Source organism: Seriola lalandi, unplaced genomic scaffold, assembly GCF_002814215.2.
Source record: "Seriola lalandi dorsalis isolate HSWRI2012SDOR001 ecotype SW California unplaced genomic scaffold, Sedor1 jcf7180002054486, whole genome shotgun sequence".
Lineage (NCBI taxonomy): Eukaryota > Metazoa > Chordata > Actinopteri > Carangiformes > Carangidae > Seriola > Seriola lalandi.
This window is the reverse complement of record NW_019525039.1, coordinates 360,153-380,945: the sequence shown is the minus strand read 5'-3', so window position 1 is coordinate 380,945 and position 20,793 is coordinate 360,153. Positions and strand designations below refer to the sequence as shown.

The following is a 20,793-nucleotide window of genomic DNA, read 5'->3' as shown; positions in this document are numbered from 1 at the left end:
ATACACCGGAGCATTTTCCACATTCACGCATTTCCAAACCTTGTAATATGTGTACAGTTAACTTTTACGAGGACTTGTTCATGTTCATGTAATAGTGCTCGATGTCGGACGTATGCTTATCTTCTCGCCTCGCATTACTGTGACGACGATGGCGACAGGGCCGACATGAACGATGGTGTTTCACTGAATACACTTCATACACCTGTGATTAAAACCACCCAGCAGGACCGGCTAGCACTAATAAAATACTATTGGTGGACGGCGTTTGCATGGATAAGTAATTTTATGAGCTAGCACGGCAATTGAGTCTATTGTGGAATAGAGAGTCACGTGACCTCGCATCTACTCAGGCCTGTTAGTGTTAAGTTAGAGAATAATTCAGCACGTCCGGCTCCGTTACAGTGAATTCGTTAAAACGAAAACGTTTAGAATTTGTTTTTGGATTAATCAAACTGTGATGGTGAAAAACAATAATGGATAGAATTGGATGTGATACTTAGGTTATGTTCTGTACACAACTGTATTTATTATTGTGCTGTTTTTTAAACGTTTCCCTTATTTTATTTTGAAGGATATGCACTATTCTTCCGGTATAATCACTGTATGTTTGTGTAGATTGACGCAGCTCTGGGGCCTGCTGTGTTTTCAACGGAGGGAGAGCCGAGAAGAAAAATGGCGTCTGCAGGCGACCCAGAGCGGGACACCGGCCATTCAGTTTGAGCTTTCCGCCCTGAAATTGAGACCGGGGCTTGGTGGGGACTTTCGGGAACCGTCACCAGATCCATTGGTTTTTTTGTACCCCGTTTTTCTCCGGTGTGTGTGCCTTACTCAAGCACCGAAATTGAAGCGGAACAGAAGAGACTCTCTCCTACAATGAGGGGGAGAAGAGGAAGGCCGCCCAAACAAGCAGCCGTGATGCGGGAAGGTTCACCCGGGCCAGTCCGCGGCTCTCGGGGCGGCAGGAATAGAGGGATGCGTGGACGGGGAAGAGGCAGAGGACGGGGTCGGGGACGGGGAGGAAGTGGCGGTGTTTGCGGCACTAGCTCAGCCGAGGTGGATACAGAAATCTCCGGCCGAGAGAACTTTCATTCGTCCCGGGGCCGCAGGAAAGTTGGAGGCTCCATCACGGCGGCGGCCGCGGCATCGCGGGGCAGAGGAGGCAGAGGGAGAGGCAGGGGGTCGAGAGGCGGCCGCGGCAGCAGAGGCGGAGTGAGGCGGCCTCAAACCAAGGTAGTCTACGACGACAACAGCGACGAGGAAGATGATAATTTAAGCTACAGGTCCGACGAAGATGAACTCCTGAACGACAACCCTTCGTCGGATCTTGAAGAAGAGGAGGCCTTGGGAAACGACTCTGACTATCTGGAGGAACTACCATATGATGATGATGCCAGCTACTGTACCGAGAGTAGTTTTAGGAGCCACAGCACGCTCGGTAGCACCCCAGGTACGTTCGTTTGCAAGTGCACGCACTTTAGCAAAGCATGTTTGCATTACTTAAAGTGTGCATTTTATTTTTAGCTCAGTACAGAAACCAAGCCGCATTGTTCAAAATGGAGCTTGCACTCAGAAACAGGCCTTTGTTTACCGTGTGCTCTGCTGGCCGCTGGCTTGCAGATCGGCTCCACGCTTCAACCGGCTCTCACGTTTTAATTTTTTGTCGGATCAGCACATTTTTTGTTGTCAATTTATAATGATTAATATGTGTTTTTTAACCGGAGTTTTTCCATGCGCGTGCCGTATTTGACGTGTTTTCTTACACATTGAGAAGCAAGATGTATTTACTGCGTTTGCTACTTTCCATTCATTTCATTCATTCAGTATTTCTACTTATGCAAAAGCAGACTAAGTCCACTTTCTGTTTTGTAAACTGCGCTCCATCAAAACACCTCGTCTGTAAACATTGTTTCCAATTGGTCTCAGTTTGACAGTTCGTAGTTTCCCCATAGCTGTAGTACTTAATTAAAGTGTTATCCGTTAAATAGATAATCATTGTTTTTTTGTACGATCAATAGACTTACACATGTACCCTTTCCAACTGGATTTCAGAAGACATATTTCCGTTACATAATGCTGCTAAATGAGCTTGTCCAGGTCTTTGTTTTGAAGAGAGGCGCTCTTTTTTCACTTGTTGCAAACATGTCATTACAATATTACGTGGTGCACCGTTACCATAGTAACCCCTCTTATGTTTATCAGGTGAGCAAGTGAGATCCATCACATTCCCAGTGATAAACATACATACTAATAATATTGTGTCTGCAAAAATCAATTGACACCTGCTGGTATGTAAAGTAATCCACTGGCAGTGTGCAAGCTACTGGAAGTAATTCTGGATAGGATTAGAAAAATGGTTGTACAGGTAACCCAGACTAATGTACTTTTTCTTTGAAACAAAAGTTTAACTCTACTTAAAAAAACATTTCTTGCCTGTTACTTGGTATATTTGCTCTATAGCACTTCACAACACTGGTCAGGCCCAGTTGAAATTTAATTGGTTCAGGGATTACACACATACCTCTCAACTTCCATTGTCCAAGCCGTCTGCTTTTTCTAAAGACGTGTGAACTTGGCAGTATGGTGCAGCTGAGTGTGAGGGGTCTTTCATAAGACCAATAGTGACAGACAGACATTACAGAGCTTTCGCTGTCATAGGCACATATATCCATGCTTTTTTCAAAGTGAACCCATGATCAACCCCTGGTTGACCTGTTCATACCATACTGCTGTCCCAGCCTAATCCTTGGCCTTCACCATTCATGATACAGCCGTTTCTGCTGCTGTAGTCGCAACACTATCTCTGTGTATACATCACTGCTAAAACCACTGAATCATACTAGCCCGAATTCAAATACATCTGCTAAATGTTGAATAACTTTGTCAGCCATGAATGCATAAATGTTTACAGGGAAGATACATCATAGCAGGCAGTGTGGATGCAGTGGTGTAATTTTATACGATTTGTTTTTTTGGTCTACTTATGAAAAGTTAATGCAGCAACCCACACTCTACAGTGATGTCACAGAATCTGTGAGATTGAGAAGAGCCCACGACAAAGCTAACACACAGCAATATGTACAATATAATGCTCATTTTATAATGAGTAAATAGCAACAGTATACTAATATTATGATGATCATAGAAATGTTTCTTCATTCTTTCATAACAAAGCTGATCTGTGTCAGACAAGCACGTAACCCTGGTCAGGAGCAGGGTTGTTAGGCCAGGTCAGACGACCTGGATTGACCCCCCCCAATTCAACCACAAAAGCAGGCTTGGCTTATTCAACATCACTATGTTCAGAAATGGGTAATGTACACAGACACGCACAGTCCAGAAGGAATACACAGGTACAATACATATGCTGCAACATCTGCATATATTTCTCTTGCAAAAACAGAAGCAGGTTTATAAATCAATCTGAAGTATTTCTTATTGCCTTGGGACAGGAGTGTTCTTGTCTATTTTTTTATAATGTCACTTCCACAGTGTCACAGTGTATTATAAATAGCACCATTCACACAAGCACTATATTGAGATTCCGCCATTCCAATAATTCTATGTAATATTTGGAAGGAAAGGGAATTCAAATGTAATTGGTATATTGTTATTGTATCCCATTTTAATAAGAAAGGGATTTGAAGCTTTGAGCTCCTCATACACATTGGTGGCACTTTGGGTTACCTCTTGAGGAATCACCAAGCTGGAAGAGAGAATCTAACCAGATTGTATTCTGAGTCTCCCCAGGGATACCCTCCCCGTGCCTGCATTGCTGAAGGCACTGTACTGATGCAACATCAGAGAGCAGAGTTTAGTGAGACATCAAGGATGCTAATGAGTTCAGGCGTAATGTTGCATTGAATAACGGTAACATAAGATATACATGTTAGCTCATTCCAGTTTGGTATTCTGTGTGCATCTCATCATAATTGCCATGTTTGAACATTTTGTGGTGATTGAAAGCAGCAAAGTTCATTTTATTCTGCAGACACATTCGTTTTCATTCCAAACACCTGCATTTCAAATGCTTAGAGTTGTCCATTAACTTTCCATTAACTTTCCATTTATTGTATAAAGTAGACAAGCAGCACACAGTGCTTAAAGTGGTCTATACACGTCTCCTTTTCATTTTCTCTCTTTGTTTGTGTGCTCTCCCTCCTCCTGGCTTTTTCACTTCTCTCAGGCCGTAGTCGGAGGAGTCGGGCAATGCGACCACGATCTCCAATCCTTGAGGCAAAGGACATTCCTCCCTTGGAGCTTCCCAAGTCCTCTGAGGACCTCCTGATTCCTACCTCACAGCTCCTGAACGTGTCGGCCGTCTATGAGGTCCTCCGCAACTTTGGCTCAGTGCTGCGGCTCTCTCCGTTCCGCTTTGAGGATTTCTGTGCAGCATTGGCCAGCCAGGAGCAGTGTACACTGCTGGCAGAGACCCACATATCCCTGCTCAAAGCTATTCTCAGAGAGGAGGACACTTCCAACACCACATTTGGGCCTGCTGACGTGAAAGACTCTGTTAACTCCACTCTGTATTTTGTGGATGGTATGACCTGGCCAGAGGTGGTGCGGGCGTATTGTGAGAGCGACCCGGAGTACCGGCATATTCTGCCTTTCCAGGAATGTGAGGATTACCCGTATGAACCATTGGACAGCAAAGTTAAAGTTCTTCAGTTTTTGGTGGACCAGTTCCTGGCGACAAATATTGCCCGGGAGGAGCTAATGTCAGAAGGGGTGGTTGCCTATGATGACCACTGCAGGGTATGCCATCGTCTTGGTGACCTGCTGTGCTGTGAGACATGTTCAGCCGTTTACCATCTGGAGTGTGTGAAGCCACCATTGCAGGAAGTGCCAGAGGACGAGTGGCAGTGTGAAGTGTGTGTAGCACACAAGGTACCTGGTGTTGCGGACTGCATCCCAGAAGTTCAGAAGAGCAAGCCGTTTATTCGTCAACTGCCAGTTGGCTATGACCGACAACACCGCAAATACTGGTTCCTGAACCGCCGCGTTGTTGTGTAAGTTTACAATGTTTCATTTTTGCTCCATGATTATTGCATAGGATTCAACATTAGAGGTGTCAGTGTGAGTGACTTAATCTAGGTGCAGTCTTGCACATTGATAATATGCCACTTCAAAATTTAAAACAAAGTTATTAGTGAAAGTTACTAAAATATCCAGATATCACTCAAACATTTAATTAATTAAACTATGTGAAACAAATTTATTCTTTTTTGAACAGGGTCCTTGCCAGAAAAGTAGCACCGTTACAAGACTTTACCAACACAGAACCAACTCACACAGTTGTCCCAATTTCTGTGAGTTTGTTTTCAAAAATTAAAAGAAGTATTTTACCTGTGAAGGTAATCAGCGGAAAAGCAGTGTCCTTTTTCAAAGCAGCTTAATCGGTTATTGCAAACTTGTGGTCACAAATCATTTGCATGAACAAAGCAACACCATAAGGAGGAGAGCTATGGCCACTAGTGCTGTAATTTCCGTTCTGCTCATTCCTCTACTGTGATTTGACATAGTACAATATAAACTGTAGCTGCCCTCTGTGCAGCTGATCTACCACATTATGTGTGGGTCAGTTTACTTTATCCCAGGCTCTTATCTGAAGATTGGCAATTGTGAGATCTATGATCTTCTTGAGAGACACCATACACTGTTACAATGTCTGTGAAGCTCTGTGTGGATGGCTCTATACTTGTCGAAGCCTCCTTGCTAATCCAAGGAATTAATACCCATTAAATGCAGATGTAGAGACATGTTCTTTGCTCAACATGTGTTCAGTCTGCATTCGACTCCCCTCTTCATTCATAAAAGACTGTTGTCAGAGTACTTTACACAGTATTGCTTAATCACAGAATTGTTCATAAATTGTAAATGTCATTTAAATGTTGTTGACATTGAATAAAATTACCATCCATAAAGTGTTCAAAGTCAGGCTCTGTCCCGTCTGAGCCCACCCAGGTCTGGAGGCAAGTGATGAAGCTAGGTGAAATGACCTGCAGTGACCCATTTTAATTTACTACAAATTAACTGCATCAGTTTGAAAAACATAGGCCAATGCTTAAAAAATCAAACATACATACCGCAAATTTGTTTGATGAGAACAGAATTGTAGAACAGATTATCCACTATTGTGTGACTGTATCAGCAAACAAGTTTCCATATGCTGTGTTTCAAACTCATGTGTAGCTGCAGACACTGAAAACAAGATACAGGATTGTGTATTTTGTTTGACAAAAAGTAATGAACTCATTGGGGTAAAGTTAAAGGAAACCCCAAGCTTAATTTTTTGCACGCGATTACAGATCTGTGTGTTGGTAAGACCTGCTGTTTAATAAACCGAAAATAACTGCATCCCTCCACAAGATTTAACATAACCTGACCATCAGCAGTATTGGTCCTATACGTTAGCAAATTATCTTGGTATTGAGCAGTCACAGATGGTATGTGTGCTGGGTCAGCAGCAGCAGAGGGCCTGCTACATAAACCATAAAGGAGCATAGATCACCTGAACAATAAAAGATTTAAGAGGATAGGTGGCCCAAGTTTTGTCATCGCTGCATTTCACACTGTCTCTTCTTTTTCTGCTTCGCACTCCCACACCAAACTGGCCCAAAGCAGGTGCTGATGTCCAGTCCCCCTTCAGAGGCCGTGTGTGTTTGTGCAAACAAGTCATGCGCACAGGAAATAAGTTTGTGTGACTGCACGTATGAAGTTAAGGTGTGCGTGCGTGTGCACTTGTTTGAATGTGTATACCCAAATATGCCCAGAAAAGTCCTGGAAGGATGCTGAAATAGATACTGGTGTTATAATATGTCCTCAGGCATCACTGTCCCTGGACAAGGACCATGCTGAGCAAAAAGCTGTCAAGTACGCTAGCTGTAGCTGCTGCCACATAAACTCACGTGCCCTAGTGATGATTAATGATTTGTATATAAATCATGTAGATATGTAGCTATATAAAGCTAGTAAATCAGAACAACCATAAAGATTTATCACTTACTAAGATACATTTATAATTTTTTGCCGTGGATATCAGTATTAAAAAATGTTTAATCTTGTGATACAATTCTATTTATATCACCCAGCCCCACTCATTCAAAGTGTATAATACTAATATTCTTTCATTTGTTCAACAAAATATGTAGCTTTAGAATAAATTGATTATTCTTTTCAAAACCATGGACAGCCAATGTTTTCAAGATGCTCCTAATGGCCAAGCGTGTGCACTGGCTGTGAACTGCTGTTGTCATTTTGAACCTCTGAAAACAATTGTTATTTGGAAATTGTTGCCAAGAGACCCGTGAAACTCAAGCAAGCCCTGTGACTGTAATACATGTAAACTATAGCTCTTTAACAAATATTTTACAATTGCAAAATACATAAACTATACATTTGCTAGTTGCCTTATTTGTGTGTAATACAATATAAGTTTGTTTTTTTTGTTTTTTTGCACACCTGCAGAACAATTGAAGAAATCACAGTCTGATCGACAATTTTACAGTGTGCAAGATTCTTCAGTGGATTTTTTGTCCTGTATTTCCCACTGGCACTTTGCATGCTTTGCACAGTTGTTCACACCTGCTCCTGTTTTTGAGTTGCGCAGTTGATGTTAAATGTGTTGTCTGTGGTGCAGAATTAGACGGCAATGTATCACCACAGAGAGAGGGAAATAGACTTTAACATTTTTGGTAAGGTCCACTTTGTTGATGATGGTCAATCAAGCAGGCTAACTGTAAAATGAACATTTATAATGGATGGATCCTCTAGGCAAAATTTATCAGGGATAATGCACATAAATCAACATCAATGTGATGTAAATGTTTAGATTTAGACAAATGGCTAATTTTCACCACAGTCATGTGAAAACTTAAAGACAAATTAATCTGCTGATGAGACAAATGACAACCAATTAATATTAAAGCACATACAGCTGCATAATAGCATACAGAGAGCAAGCATATGTCCTACCCTTCCCTGTTGTGTCTCCTAATTTTTACAATTTTTTCCTCTTTTGTTTCCTCTCTCATTTCTCTCCTACAGTGAAGAGGATGGTGAGCAGGAGGACAAAGCCATCTGGTACTACAGCACCAAGGTAAATGAGACTCATCTTTTTCTCCAACAAGGGTTGTTTACTCTTAACACAGTCACAGTCACTCTGTTTTTGTTTCCTTTTTTTTATATGTGTCACAACTTTATTTCTTTTAATTAACAAAATGCATCCAAACGTTCTTTGTTATTTGGCAGCACTGCAGTTATAATATTAACATTGCACTTATTAAACTCTCCCTAAACTCTGTCCTTCCCAGGTCCAGCTGGCTGAGCTGATAGATTGCTTGGATAAGGAGTACTGGGAGGCTGACCTGTATGCTGCCCTTGAAGAGATAAGGGATGAGGTGCACACACATATGGACATCAATGAGGACCTAACCAACAAGGCCCGTGGCAGCAACAAGTGTTTCCTTACTGCTGCCAACGGTAAAGAGCTCGTAATTCTTTGTCATTTTAATAAAATAAACGAATTTTCAGAGAATCTGAGGTGCATTCTGTCACTGACTTCAGACATGAATCAGAGTGGAAGAAGGATCTCTTTAAGCACAAAGTATTTTTTTCTTCTCTTTCTCTAGCTGTCTCTCTTCCCCCCTTCACTCCTCTCCCTGCTTTCCCCCCAGGGCTCATGAATGCCACCCAGTCATAGATGGCTGGGCCATAGGAATCAACCCAGCTATTATGTAACCTTACTCTGGACCCACTCTGGCTAGCATCCAGCTCTTGAGCTTCCCTTCAGTCCCATGTCCCTTCCTTTCTGTCTGCAGGGTATCCACCAAATCCATGTGTATGCTTTTGGCTGTTTTTACCATTCAATCAAGTTCAAAGCAATTCAGCTTTAAGAAAAAGCAGTACACTTTAAACAGTGCTGTGTAACGTGGTGTCAACTTTTGAAGCAACAGCTTGAGTGTAAACAAGCACATCTAACAAGCATCTGGTGTGCACAGATAAGTTACAGGTTCTAACTGACAACAGTCTTTAACCTATTTTTTTTTTTACACCCAGGAAATAGGTAACACAAGAATAGAAAAAAAGTATGTCACTTGAAAGAATAAATATGGCTTTTGCCAAACTTTTTCAAACCGGCAGCAGTAGCTTCACCCGTGTGCTGCCACTGTGGTCTCTAGCATATGAATATGCACTCTTGCACACTTAATACTGAATATACAGTAAGTCAGTAAGTAGAAAAAGAAGCACTTAATATCCAGTTTTGTATATGTGGCAGCTGTTTTACACAACTCATCCATAAAATTGCATTATAATCCCAGAACACAAAAATACAGTAATTGAAATAGCAAAACTACCCTTATGTGGAAAACAGATAGAGGCTCATAAATTCAATTAGAATCAACTTTTGTTTAAGATCATTTTTACACAGTCAGTTTATGACTATCACATATAAAATGTGTAGTATTTTCTCAATCTTCACTAGGGTGGTTAGGAGGTTAGGTTAGGAGACAGTGGCCGGGCATGTGTCAGTCCTGCGTCTGCATTTGTAAATCAGTGTTGTTTAAACAAAAGGGAGAATAATTCTGAGGGGAAAAAATTGTAGTCTACAGAGCGAACTGTGATTCCTGTTTTGTGTGTCTATAAAAGAAAATCTTCAACATTTGCATACTGTAGTGGTGCATGATGCTATTTAGGGGGAGGCAGAATGAGCACAGATTATGATGTTCAAGATAACATATACTGTACATACCATCACACAAAGATAGACTTCATGTACTGAACAAAAACAGCTTGACCACAGAATCTTCCATCAAAGCTTCAAGTCATTTGGTCGTTTTTGGTGTTTTCACTTTTGATGAGTGTTTTCATTTACAGATTTAGATTTTTCTGTCTGTCAAGTGTTTAGGAGAGACAGCCTGCTTACCTGCATTTAATTCCTCTTTGCATTTATTTATGCTGTCCTTCTCACACCTTCCTCTGCGATTTAATGAAACAAAAGGTTATCATCTGCTTTACGCTTTGCTATTATATAAATTGCCCACTGCGGATCAAGGTTTTACATCATTTGGTTTATGTTAATCTGCAGTAGTCTTACTGATGAGTCATACTCTCACAAAGGACTTCACAGTCTTCTACCCAACATGCTTCCTCCTCAGAATCAGTGAAAAGATCAATCTAAGATACAGCATTGAGTCATTGTGCTCTCTGACCTCGCATAGGGGTGTAACTTTATGGTGGTGTTTTACAGCAGGTTAGAAGTCAACATCAGTGAGCATGAATATTTTACGTGCAGATAATCAGTGTATAAACGGTTGCCGACACCATTTGTGAAGTCTAAGCAAAAAAAAATTGAAACGTGTTATAATCTGGCCTCAAAGTCACCTCATTTTTTCTTTCTATTTAGTCTTCAGTTTGGTCAAGTCATCTGTGATGCCTCTGTTGTTTCATTTTGAAAGTAACATTTTTTCTGTTTCCAGACAGATCATCACAGTTGAGTAACCACAATCATTTTTTTATTTTTTTTTTTTAGAGATTTTTCTTTTTACTTAATTTTGTGAATTGAGTTGTGAATATCCAGCAGTATTATGCCTTTTTGGAGTTGCCGTACTGTCCAAAGGATTATTTTGTGTCTTCTTTTTCTTTGTGTTTCGTCACATCATTGATCACATCCAGTATGATTATCATGAAATCTTCGAGTCTATCACTCTTTCTTGGGATATTTATAGACGCAGCCCTTCGTTTCTTTTATCTTACAACTATCGCTTTTCTTTCGTTTACCTCTTTCTCTTTCATCCAGAGGAGATCCTGGAGCGGTTGCGGGCTAAGAAGGAGGAGGAGCTGGAGGAGGTGAAAAGACGGGCTGCCGAGGAGGCCCAGAAAGCGCGGCTGGAGAGGGAGAAGAAGGAGGTGGATGCGGAGAAGGAAGACGGAGAGGTCAAGCTGAAAGAGGAGGGACAACCGGAGGGCAAGGTCAAAGATATGACAAAGGAGGAGGGGGAGACAAACGAAGAGGCCACAGAGGAGAAAAAGGATGGTGTCAAAACTGGAGGTAATTATGATGCTTATATTTCACGAAACACTCAGAGAAACATGACCAAATATGTAGTCTTAAGTAAGGATGAAAGTGGCATAAAGAAACATAACATCTAACCTTAAAAACTGTTTTTTTTCTCAGTACCTCCACTCTATTCTTTTTTTGAGCCTTGGAAAAAAAAGGACATCATCATAATAGTGTAATTAGTTATTGATTCAAGAATGAATTCCACAGTTATTTGTCTGGTGGACCATTTAGAAATGCTGTGCTGTTTGTCAAGATGCAAGCGACACGTTTGGCACTCACAAAGCACATATGTTAATTTGTATTGGTGTCTTGCGAGAGATGTATTATCCAGTGCAATAAAGGGGCTCTAACGATGCAATAACTAGACATTTATTGCATTGGCAGCAGAACAAAACACAAACATCTTGGGGCGAGTTGAGAGTCAATTATACAGGTTTGGTAAGAGGCGTCTAATTAGCCTCGAGAGCATAATGATTATAAATGTCTGTATTCCCATAAATACATGATTGTGTTAATCTGAAAAAGCTAATTTAAATAACTCCATATGTATAGATACATTTTTAAAGGTATTATGTGGCTCTGCCAACAATGTCTAAAATCTTTTTTTTGACATATTGATGATGGATGTTATATGACTTTATGATTTGACCATATTTGTCAACCATCATTACTCCTCTCCATTGTCTCCAAGTTACCTATGCATTATCAACTAAAATCTACAATATTTACAACACTGCTGCTGTTCATCTGTAGTTGCTGAAGCTCCACCCACTGACCGAGAAGGCAGTAGTGGCAGTAACTTCTCATGTGGACCTATACTTCCAGCAACCTCTGCTCCAACACAAACCAACATCGTGAGCTCTAGCCTGCCCACTGAGCCCCCAAAGCCCCCGGCCTCCACCACAGAGGCTCGGATAGAGGGGTGTTCCCCTATGGAGGTCTCTAACAACACCAAAGGTATCACAGGACAATTCAGGGCAAAGCTGCCCTCATTAAGCTCCTTTTTGAGAATCTGCTTCACTGCCACAGCCTGAAACTTAAGCGGATTGTGTGATGAATCCCGTACTAGTGTGACTTGTGTGTTCCGCCATATACCCCAGAGTGCTTTGGTGTTCCTCCCGACCATTTCCTCGCCTGCCTCTTTTTGCATGTGGCTCTCATTCCATCTGCTGGCTTTTGTGTTCAGTCGTCCAGTTTTTATTTCTTGAATTCTGGCATCAGCTTTGGAGCTTTGAACTCTCAATTCCTCATGCCCTCTTTCTCTCCCAAGAGATTGCATCAGTTGATTTGCAATCAGAAGGCATTGTCACTGCAGTCAACACGACTGGCCTCATGGAGCGATCAGTCAACTCGGGACAGTGATCGCGTTGCCTGGTGCAATAATTCTTATGAAAAGCTTTTCTTTGGCTGCTTGCTTGTAATTGCTGATTGATGACCTGCACATATTCATCCTTAAAAATTACATAGCAGCATTTGTTGTTTTGGTCAATGTGGTCATGCGTGCACAAACCTTGCCTTGCCTGGAGGGGTTTATATGGTGCATTACGCATGACTTATCAGTAGAGGGAGCCACAGCCTCAACTATAAACTATATTTCAGAACTATCACAAGAAAGTTTGTCTCCACGTAGACTGAGCTTTTACCTGTGCAGAATCTCCTGTTTGTTGGTCAGTGATCACGGCTTTGATGCTACAGTTTTATTTGCTCAGTAATTTCAGCATGGGCTAACACCTGCATCTTGCTGGCAAACCAATTAATCAAAGATGCCACAGATGTTGACAACAACAGCACAGTCGAGACCTGCAAGCCTTGTTTGTCTTGACAATCAATACTGATTTTCTGTTTGTGCAGCAGAAAACCCATCATCAGATTCTGTCAGTGGAGATGGAGTCCCCAGCCTGAGCCAGCCCTCCCAGACCAGCGAAGAGAACAGTAACGGCAGCATGGGAGCCGGGGTCCCTCCCAGGGGCCCTGAACCCCCAGACCTTGCTGACAAGTCCTCACAGTCATCCCTAGCAAGCCTCGATGACACAGGTCTGACAAAAAAAATATCATATTTTTTTGTTGTAATATAAGAGCTATCCTCTGCAGCAATTTATTTTACTGTTGGAAATTAACCTTGCAACTTAAATGCTGCCAGAAAAGGCTTAGGATAATTGTCCCTTATATCATACTAGTCATCTACAGATTGTGCATCCCAGTTAATAGGCCTTAAAAAAGACTAGCAGCACATGCTACATGGGAAACGCAGCACGTGTGTTATGATATAAAATCACTGTCAAGTGGTTTTCTCTTTTAGTAATCTGTGCACATCATATCACCTTCGTTCAAGTAGAGTTTACTACTGTGTGACTTGGCTTCATCTGACTTTGACTGAAACAAGCATTGCATTTTCAGGGGAGGGTAAAGATTCGGCCAATGGTGAGACGACAGGTCTGACCGGCAAGAAGTCTTCGGCAACTCGCATGGTGACCAGGCTGAGGAACCCAGAGAGCAAGCTGAGCCAGCTCAAGAACCAACAGGTGGCTGCTGCTGTTCACGAGGCCAACAAGGGCTTTAAAGAAGGCAAAGAGGTGAGAACTGTGGATGACGAGGCAGACACTTTCAGGCAATATGTGAAAAATGTTTGCACAGGTGCACTGGCCAGGTGAATCTATGTATTAAGAGACGGGCCTCAAGGAAGTACTACAGATTTAACTGACTTTTATCACCTCCATAGGTACTGGTAGTAAATGCGCAAGGTGATGTCACCCGTGTCAGCACACGCAGCAAGGATGTGGTGATGAAGGGGACCCTCAGCCAATTCTTCAAGCTTGGCCAGGAGGGCAAGTACCGCGTCTATCATAACCAGTACAGCTCCAATGCCCTGGCCCTCAACAAGCACCAGCACAGAGAGGCAAGTAGCACAACAAAAACTCTTTTTCCCATCATTGCAAGGGTTTCTTCCATCATTACAAAGACATCCAAGTCTGGCGGATTAGTGGTTCTAAGTTGTCAACAGGTGTGAATGTGTTTCTGTGTTAGCCCCGTGATGGAACAAAAGTTTTATGATATATGTGTTATTTGACAGATTTTGAATGGGACAGTTCTGTGAAATGTCTCTGGTCTTTCAGATTCCTAAATTCGATTCCTGACTAAAATTAATGTGTCTTTCATCAGGACCATGACAAGAGGCGGCATCTCTCACACAAGTTCTGCATGACACCTGCAGGAGAATTTAAGTGGAATGGATCTATTCATGGTTCTAAGGTTCTCACCATCTCAACACTGAGACTCACCATCATCCAGCTGGAGAACAATGTCCCGGCACCGTTCATGCACCCTAACTGGGCCTCACACAGGTATAGAACAGAGTGGAGGTAGGGATATAGAAATTATTTATGTTGTATTTATGTATGCATGTTATCTGTGTGATTTTAAGTATACCATGACCAGACTGGCCTCTTAAAAACAAATGCAGACTGAATGTGAAAGCACCCAGGGCAAATAGAGAAGGGTTCAATGTCTATTTCTTTGTTTTCTAGGACCAATTGGATCAAAGCAGTTCAGATGTGCAGTAAGGCCAGAGAGTTTGCGCTGGCTTTGGCAATCCTGGAGTGTGCCATCAAACCTGTGGCTATGCTGCCTGTCTGGAAGGACTCACTTGGCCATACCAGGTACACACATAGCGTATATGTTATACTACATATTCATAAATCTGTGCTTTTACTCATTGATAAAATTTTCTCAAACACACATAAAAAGAAATAATAGTTGTATGATCCATCCACATGTTCAGTTTAAATAAGACACAGTCTAATACGTGAAAAAAAAGTTAAAAACTCAAACAAGCATTCAGTGCATGTACATAGGAGATGTGTGGTTGGTTTAGCAGGCAGAGGCGATCATAACCAGATCAGATCAAAAGGCCCACCCTAGCTGTGAGGCATAATATTTAGACTGTGAGTCCACTACCAGTACCACCCACCTCTGCCTCTACTACTGCTTCCACACCACAACGCCCCTCTAAAGAGGTGATTGTCCAAGATTTCACAAGGTCAGGCCCGGAGAGTGTGTGCATGTGTGTGCGACTGAACTGAGAGCATCAAAGTAAAAGAGAGAGTGTGAGCTGCTCAAGTTGCAGTTCAGCAGCTTTTAGGACAAGTGTGTGTGTTTCCAAGAACTGTTCCAAGAGCAGCTAACTTCTTCTTCTCATCTTTAATCAGCGCTTTGATCTCACTCAGTGAGCTTTACAGTCACTCTCAAGAAAAATAATCATTAATGTAAGGTTGTCATACAGAAGTTGTTTTATCATTTGTCAGCTCCACAATGCTTAATAGGTAGACTTGAATATATGAATGGTTGTTGTGAAGGGACCATCATACAAATCACAGCGGGAGGCTCACTATGAATGCAAAAATTTCACAGACGACCCAGAAACAAGGTTCTTTTGCTAAAACACGATTTAAAGCAATCACCAATCTTTGTGTAAAAGCTGTTCATTTTCAGTCAAGAGCTGCAGGCTGTATTGCATGACCATTTCAAATGCTTTCAGGTTAAATCGCATGACATCCATGGAGCGTGAGGAGAAGGAGAAAGTGAAAAAGAGGGAGAAGAAGCTCGAGGATGAAGAGACGATGCAACAGGCCACTTGGGTCAAGTACACCTTCCCAATTAAACACCAGGTAGGTCTGTTGTAGGTTGCACAAAGGCATAAATTAAGTGTTCTGCTCTGTTCTTTCATTTGACTGCTGACAGCAAGCCTGACATTCTCTCATGCCCACATCACATACACTCTGGCTGTATGTACAAGATAACCCACCCTGCCATGTACATTTAAATTGCATTGCACGGTGCATAGAGACACTTGAATGTCCAGGAAGGCTCATTACACTGTGTAATCTCAACATGGCTATTAAACTATAAAATGTTGATGTCTCGTGCACCACAACCAGTGCTAAACATCTTGTGGCAGTCACTGAATGACAGGAATGTTGATGTTATAAATAAAATGCAGTAGTACACATACATAAGTATCTTAAATCTGTTGTCTGCACCAACACAGCGTGAAACACATTGATAATGGGATGAGGGTAAGAATGTTTCAGGCCAGTCTGCTTCTAGGTTGAGAAATTAATGCCTGGAAAACTGAGTCATTGCAGTGGGAAACACTGGTGTGCATGTTGTGCTTTCGTGCGTGAGTGACCATCAAGGGCTCTTTGATACAGCAAGCTGAGCTGTGCCGTGAGTCATTTCCCTCAGCAATTAGTGATCAGTGTGTGAACAGCCTCTAAACTAAAGAATCTCTCTTTATACCTTCACTCTCTCCTTTCCCACCACTTTTTTTTTTTTTTGTCTCTCACAATTCACTTTTCTCCTTTTGAACCTTTCACCTCTTGTTGTTTCTTTATCCCTCTATTTCTCACTCCGCTTCTCCTTTCTTGTCTTATGTGAAGGTGTGGAAGCAGAAAGGAGAGGAGTATCGCGTTACGGGCTATGGAGGCTGGAGTTGGATCAGTAAGACTTATGTGCAGCGGTTCGTCCCTAGGCTTCCCGGCAACACCAATGCCAACTACCGCAAAGAACTGGAAGGTCTGAAATGGGAAACTTTGGGGCCTAAAATGTGGTTTTCAGTTATTTGGACTTTGGGTTTCTCAAATTTAAAGTCTCTTTGATTCTGAGAGGGAATTAGTCTCTCTTTTACTAATCTCCACAATGTCATCGTGGGTTGGTTGGTCTTCAGTGAATTAAGTCTTTCTTTTGATATGTCTGTGGATGTAACTGACTTATATGTTATTACTTCAATCAAAGACCTAACAGATAGTTTGTATTCTTTCTTATTCACCTTTTACTTTGTGTAATTATGTGTCAGTGTCAACTCTTATGTTTCTCGTCTTGGAGGCAGCAAGATAATCCTTTTCAAGATTATTTTATCTTTTAATGATTGATGGCTTGTGCTTTTGAATTGTCTGAGTAATAGCAATTATCAATAGCCACAGATGTGTTTCAAAATAAGTTCAAAAATAAACTCTCTTTCTCGTTCTGTTTTCCCAAGATGCTAAACTTGGCAAGAAATGTACCCTGCTGGACTTGAGTCGACGGCCAAGTGTAGCCGCACCAGAAGCTCAGGGAGCTGCTGCTTTAAGCAGTGAAGCAAAAGATCAAGGCCTATCTAGCCTCTCCAAACCTGCAACAGATCATCTGCTGTCTGCCGAAGATCCCGAGTCTGAGACGATGGAAGAGGAAAAGAAAGAAGCGGTGGATGAAAAAGAAAAGACGGCCCAATTGTCAATAGATGAATCACCTGCAGAGATGGAGGTGGATCCAACAGAATCACGATCAGATGAAGAGCAAAGTATGACAGAGTGCGACTTTGTGTCTAATAGCATTGTATTCAATTGCATGTACAGTATCTCATATTTGCCCATTTCATTACAAAGTTAGAAATACATTCACTTTAATATTGAGTATCCTGCTGAAGCATTTCAACTTGTGTGTGTCAAGTGGTGTGTGAAGAAGTATGTTATTTTTTTATCAATGCAAATTAAAAATCTAAATTCATTTCCTCTCCAGGGTCCAGCATTCAGGAGGATAAGGCTTCCATGAAGGAGGAGCCTACAGAGGGCCCTCAGCGACCCTTTAACTACGATGTAGTGGATGTCAGTAAGGGCTTCCTCACCCGCATTGCCTACAAGAAGAAGGTCAAGTCCTCCAAGCTGGACTGCCTGCTGGAGCGCCGAGTGAAGCAGCACATTATTGAAGAGAAGCAGAGGCAGCAAGTCTCTGCCTCCAAACAACCCCAGACTCCCACACCAGTTTCATCTACTTCAACCCCTGCTCTGAGCACTCCAGTCCGGCCACGGGCACCACTCAAGCCCCATTCTCTCGCTCAGACACAGCTCGCACTGGGCGACGCTGTGAAAGTGGAGGAGAAATCTTCCACAATACAAACTCCAGGGCCAGGAGAAGTTGGAGGAGGGGAAGTTGAAGGAGAGAGTCAGGCCGAACTCTCGAAATCTACAGAGGATATTGTCACTCCTCCTCTAACTTCTTCTGTAATAGACTCCACACCCAAAGACAGTTGCAGTACAGGTACAGGTGGAGATTCAGCTTCACCACAAAACCAAACCACCTCCCTGCCCCAGGAACTGGAGGCAGATTTAGTGGAAAGGACTATGGGGCCAAAAGAAACCCGTTCAGATATTTCAGGGCAAGAGGGTGTTAAACTGCCTGATGCAGAAGAAATAACAGCACAGGGAACTGATAGCTCTTTAGAGCAACAAGCAGTCAGTGTACCATCAGATGATACCAAGGCTGCACATATTGAACATACAGGGTCTGACGTACCCAACTTGAAACTGGACTCCATAAGGACATCTACGAGCATTCTTGACCAAAAAAGTGGTCAAAACGCATCTCCTTCTATACCTATTCAACAAAACCCAGAAATGTTAAGTTCTGCACATTCAGGCACTGAGGAAAATGGCATGGGGCCAAGGGTGAACCAAGAAAATATGCAAGAAATTGGACAACATAAAGCCGAAAGCATTAGTACTCCCGAGCCAGTTTCTCCTCTCCCTCAGGTAAACGGTAATGATGGTTTGGGGAGTGAAAGCTTGTTGAGTAACTCTGTAATGAGCTCAAATAATGGTGTACTCGCCAACAGTCCCCAGCCCAAGGTGAACAGCACTGGTAAAACTGAAGAACAAGGACTAGTTGTTTCGCTGAAGGACAGCACGCAGCAAAAGCCTTTGTTGAACGGAGATTTGGCCCCTGTAAATGACAGTACAGAGGTCGGGGCAAAAGAACCAAGCCTAACTTCTAAGGTGGAGGTCGAGAGTAAGACAATATCAGATCAGGACTACAAACCTCCACTGAAGATAACAAGGCTGGAAAACAACATAGACGCACTTGGAGGTAATACTCAGAGCACTCTACAGCACAACAGCACATCACCATTTGAGTCTGTGGAAACCAAACCCAGTCCTGTGGTCAAGATCATCAGAATGGCTCCCTCTCCTATACCTTCAGCGGAGGAGTCCAGTCTGAGCGACGACTTTGCAGAGGAGAATAGTAACAGTGGGACGACAGAACCACCCAAGACCATCGTCACCCAGGTAACCACAACCTCCACCACCACCACAACGGTAGTTTCCACAGAGATGAGGAAAGCCAACACACCATCGAAAGCACCCGGAGAAAGGCTGTCAACAACAGAAAGCAGCGCAGTGTCCACTCTTACCACCATGACCAAAACAACTGTGACCAAAATCTGTTCCGGGCTCGATGGTCAGTCAGAGGACAGCCAGAGTGAAACAGTGACACAAGAACAGAGGACGATGCTCTCGGCCTCTGTCAGTAAGTCAACGACTGACACCAGCGGTAAAACCTCGGTAACATCTGTCGCTGTGAGCCAAGAGGACTCATCAACAAAGGGCCGCGTCCGCCTCCTAAAGTTCTCCCGCACCAAGAAGACACGTTCGGACACAGCCCTTCCTTCTTACCGCAAGTTTGTCACCAAGAGCAGCCGCAAGAGTATTTTCGTACTGCCACATGATGACTTGAAGGTGCTGGCGAGGCGAGGCGGTTTCCGGGAGGTGCACGTGTTTAGCTACAATGCAAAGCCAGCCCTGGATATATGGCCATATCCTTCCCCCAGGCCCACGTTTGGCATCACCTGGAGGTAACATTGCTCTTACTTAAGCTTTTCACCCACCCAAACCACATTACATAAGGTTTCATTCCATCTGTGTTATTGTCACTGCTCACTGGTTAAGTAGCACTTAATGATCTGCGTGGGGAAATCCAGCCTCTACATTTGAACAATCTCAGCTATTTCAACGATCAGTGGGACTCGAGCATTTTGTTCTAGAGTGATGGCTGTAGGGTTCGTTATAGCTTATTCACCTCACTTTGTGTGGAGGGAAAAAAAAATACTAGATTAGGTCAAACACAAAAAGAAAAGGGGCAAAGTTTTAAACTAAGGTCTTTAACTCTGACACAACAGGCATAACATAAACTTACTGTGTGACTGTGGATGTAGGAGGAGGAGATAGGAGATAGGAGGGAAATTCCAATACAGATAGTCCAAATCTAATTTCTGATTCATTTTTAAAGAGAACATATTAGTTTAAGTATTTGACAGTCAGACATGATTTGTATCTACTGACTCCCCCCAAAAAAACCTTCATTAAAAACCCTGCAATGGCAGCACAGCAGATTTACTTTGATTAAAATTAAGGAAAGACTAGAATTTGCAATATATTTAAAATAAAACCAGACAAATTAAAAGACAAAAAAAGAGTTGATTTATTTTTTGTAGGGGAGCACCTCACCAACCAGAGACAGTGTATTGAAGCGGTTTGTCTGTATTGTTTCTACATCTTCACTGCATTTTGTCTCTTTTGAACCAAACAAATGAAAATCTAACAGAAAAAAAAAAATCTATTTGACAGCACTTGCGTCTGTGTGTCACATGTTTTTGTTGGAATATCTAGTCAACCAATGCAACAGTGCTATCTCTCTTGGTAGCTTTGTGGTAGGATATGTGCGGTTTTTCCAAAAAACAAGGACGGCAGGCGTATGCTATACTATTTCTCTTTATTAGTCACCTTTAAACCCTCTCCTGGTTTTGTCAGGAGTGCCATTTCCTGTTGATTTGTCGTTCTTTATGTCTTCTCTCCCCCTGTCTGACGTTTGTGGCTTTGGCCCTGAGCGATGTTGTGGCTCTGAGCCGTGTGTCACAAAGGGAC

At 42.4% G+C, this 20,793-nt stretch overlaps 1 protein-coding gene across 11 annotated transcripts in view; it reads left to right on the top strand.

Annotated features, from left to right (window-relative positions):
* The first annotated feature begins 643 nt into the window (after positions 1 to 643).
* Positions 644 to 20,793, top strand: part of LOC111659727 (nucleosome-remodeling factor subunit BPTF) — a 43,012-nt gene continuing 22,862 nt past the window's right edge. For 4 of the 11 annotated variants that reach the window (XM_087175728.1, XM_087175726.1, XM_087175725.1 and 1 more), the window contains exons 1-15: positions 644 to 1,447; positions 4,184 to 5,009; positions 8,047 to 8,098; positions 8,313 to 8,481; positions 10,799 to 11,050; positions 11,816 to 12,019; positions 12,914 to 13,096; positions 13,460 to 13,635; positions 13,782 to 13,958; positions 14,222 to 14,421; positions 14,587 to 14,718; positions 15,597 to 15,726; positions 16,498 to 16,633; positions 17,097 to 17,396; positions 17,615 to 19,724. In XM_087175728.1, the coding sequence (XP_087031854.1) occupies positions 874 to 1,447; positions 4,184 to 5,009; positions 8,047 to 8,098; positions 8,313 to 8,481; positions 10,799 to 11,050; positions 11,816 to 12,019; positions 12,914 to 13,096; positions 13,460 to 13,635; positions 13,782 to 13,958; positions 14,222 to 14,421; positions 14,587 to 14,718; positions 15,597 to 15,726; positions 16,498 to 16,633; positions 17,097 to 17,396; positions 17,615 to 19,724 (5,621 nt within the window). In that variant the 5' untranslated portion in view covers positions 644 to 873. The remainder of the gene's footprint in view (positions 1,448 to 4,183; positions 5,010 to 8,046; positions 8,099 to 8,312; positions 8,482 to 10,798; positions 11,051 to 11,815; positions 12,020 to 12,913; positions 13,097 to 13,459; positions 13,636 to 13,781; positions 13,959 to 14,221; positions 14,422 to 14,586; positions 14,719 to 15,596; positions 15,727 to 16,497; positions 16,634 to 17,096; positions 17,397 to 17,614; positions 19,725 to 20,793) is intronic. The other 7 variants (XM_087175730.1, XM_023412741.2, XM_023412743.2 and 4 more) reach the window with 6 other exon arrangements.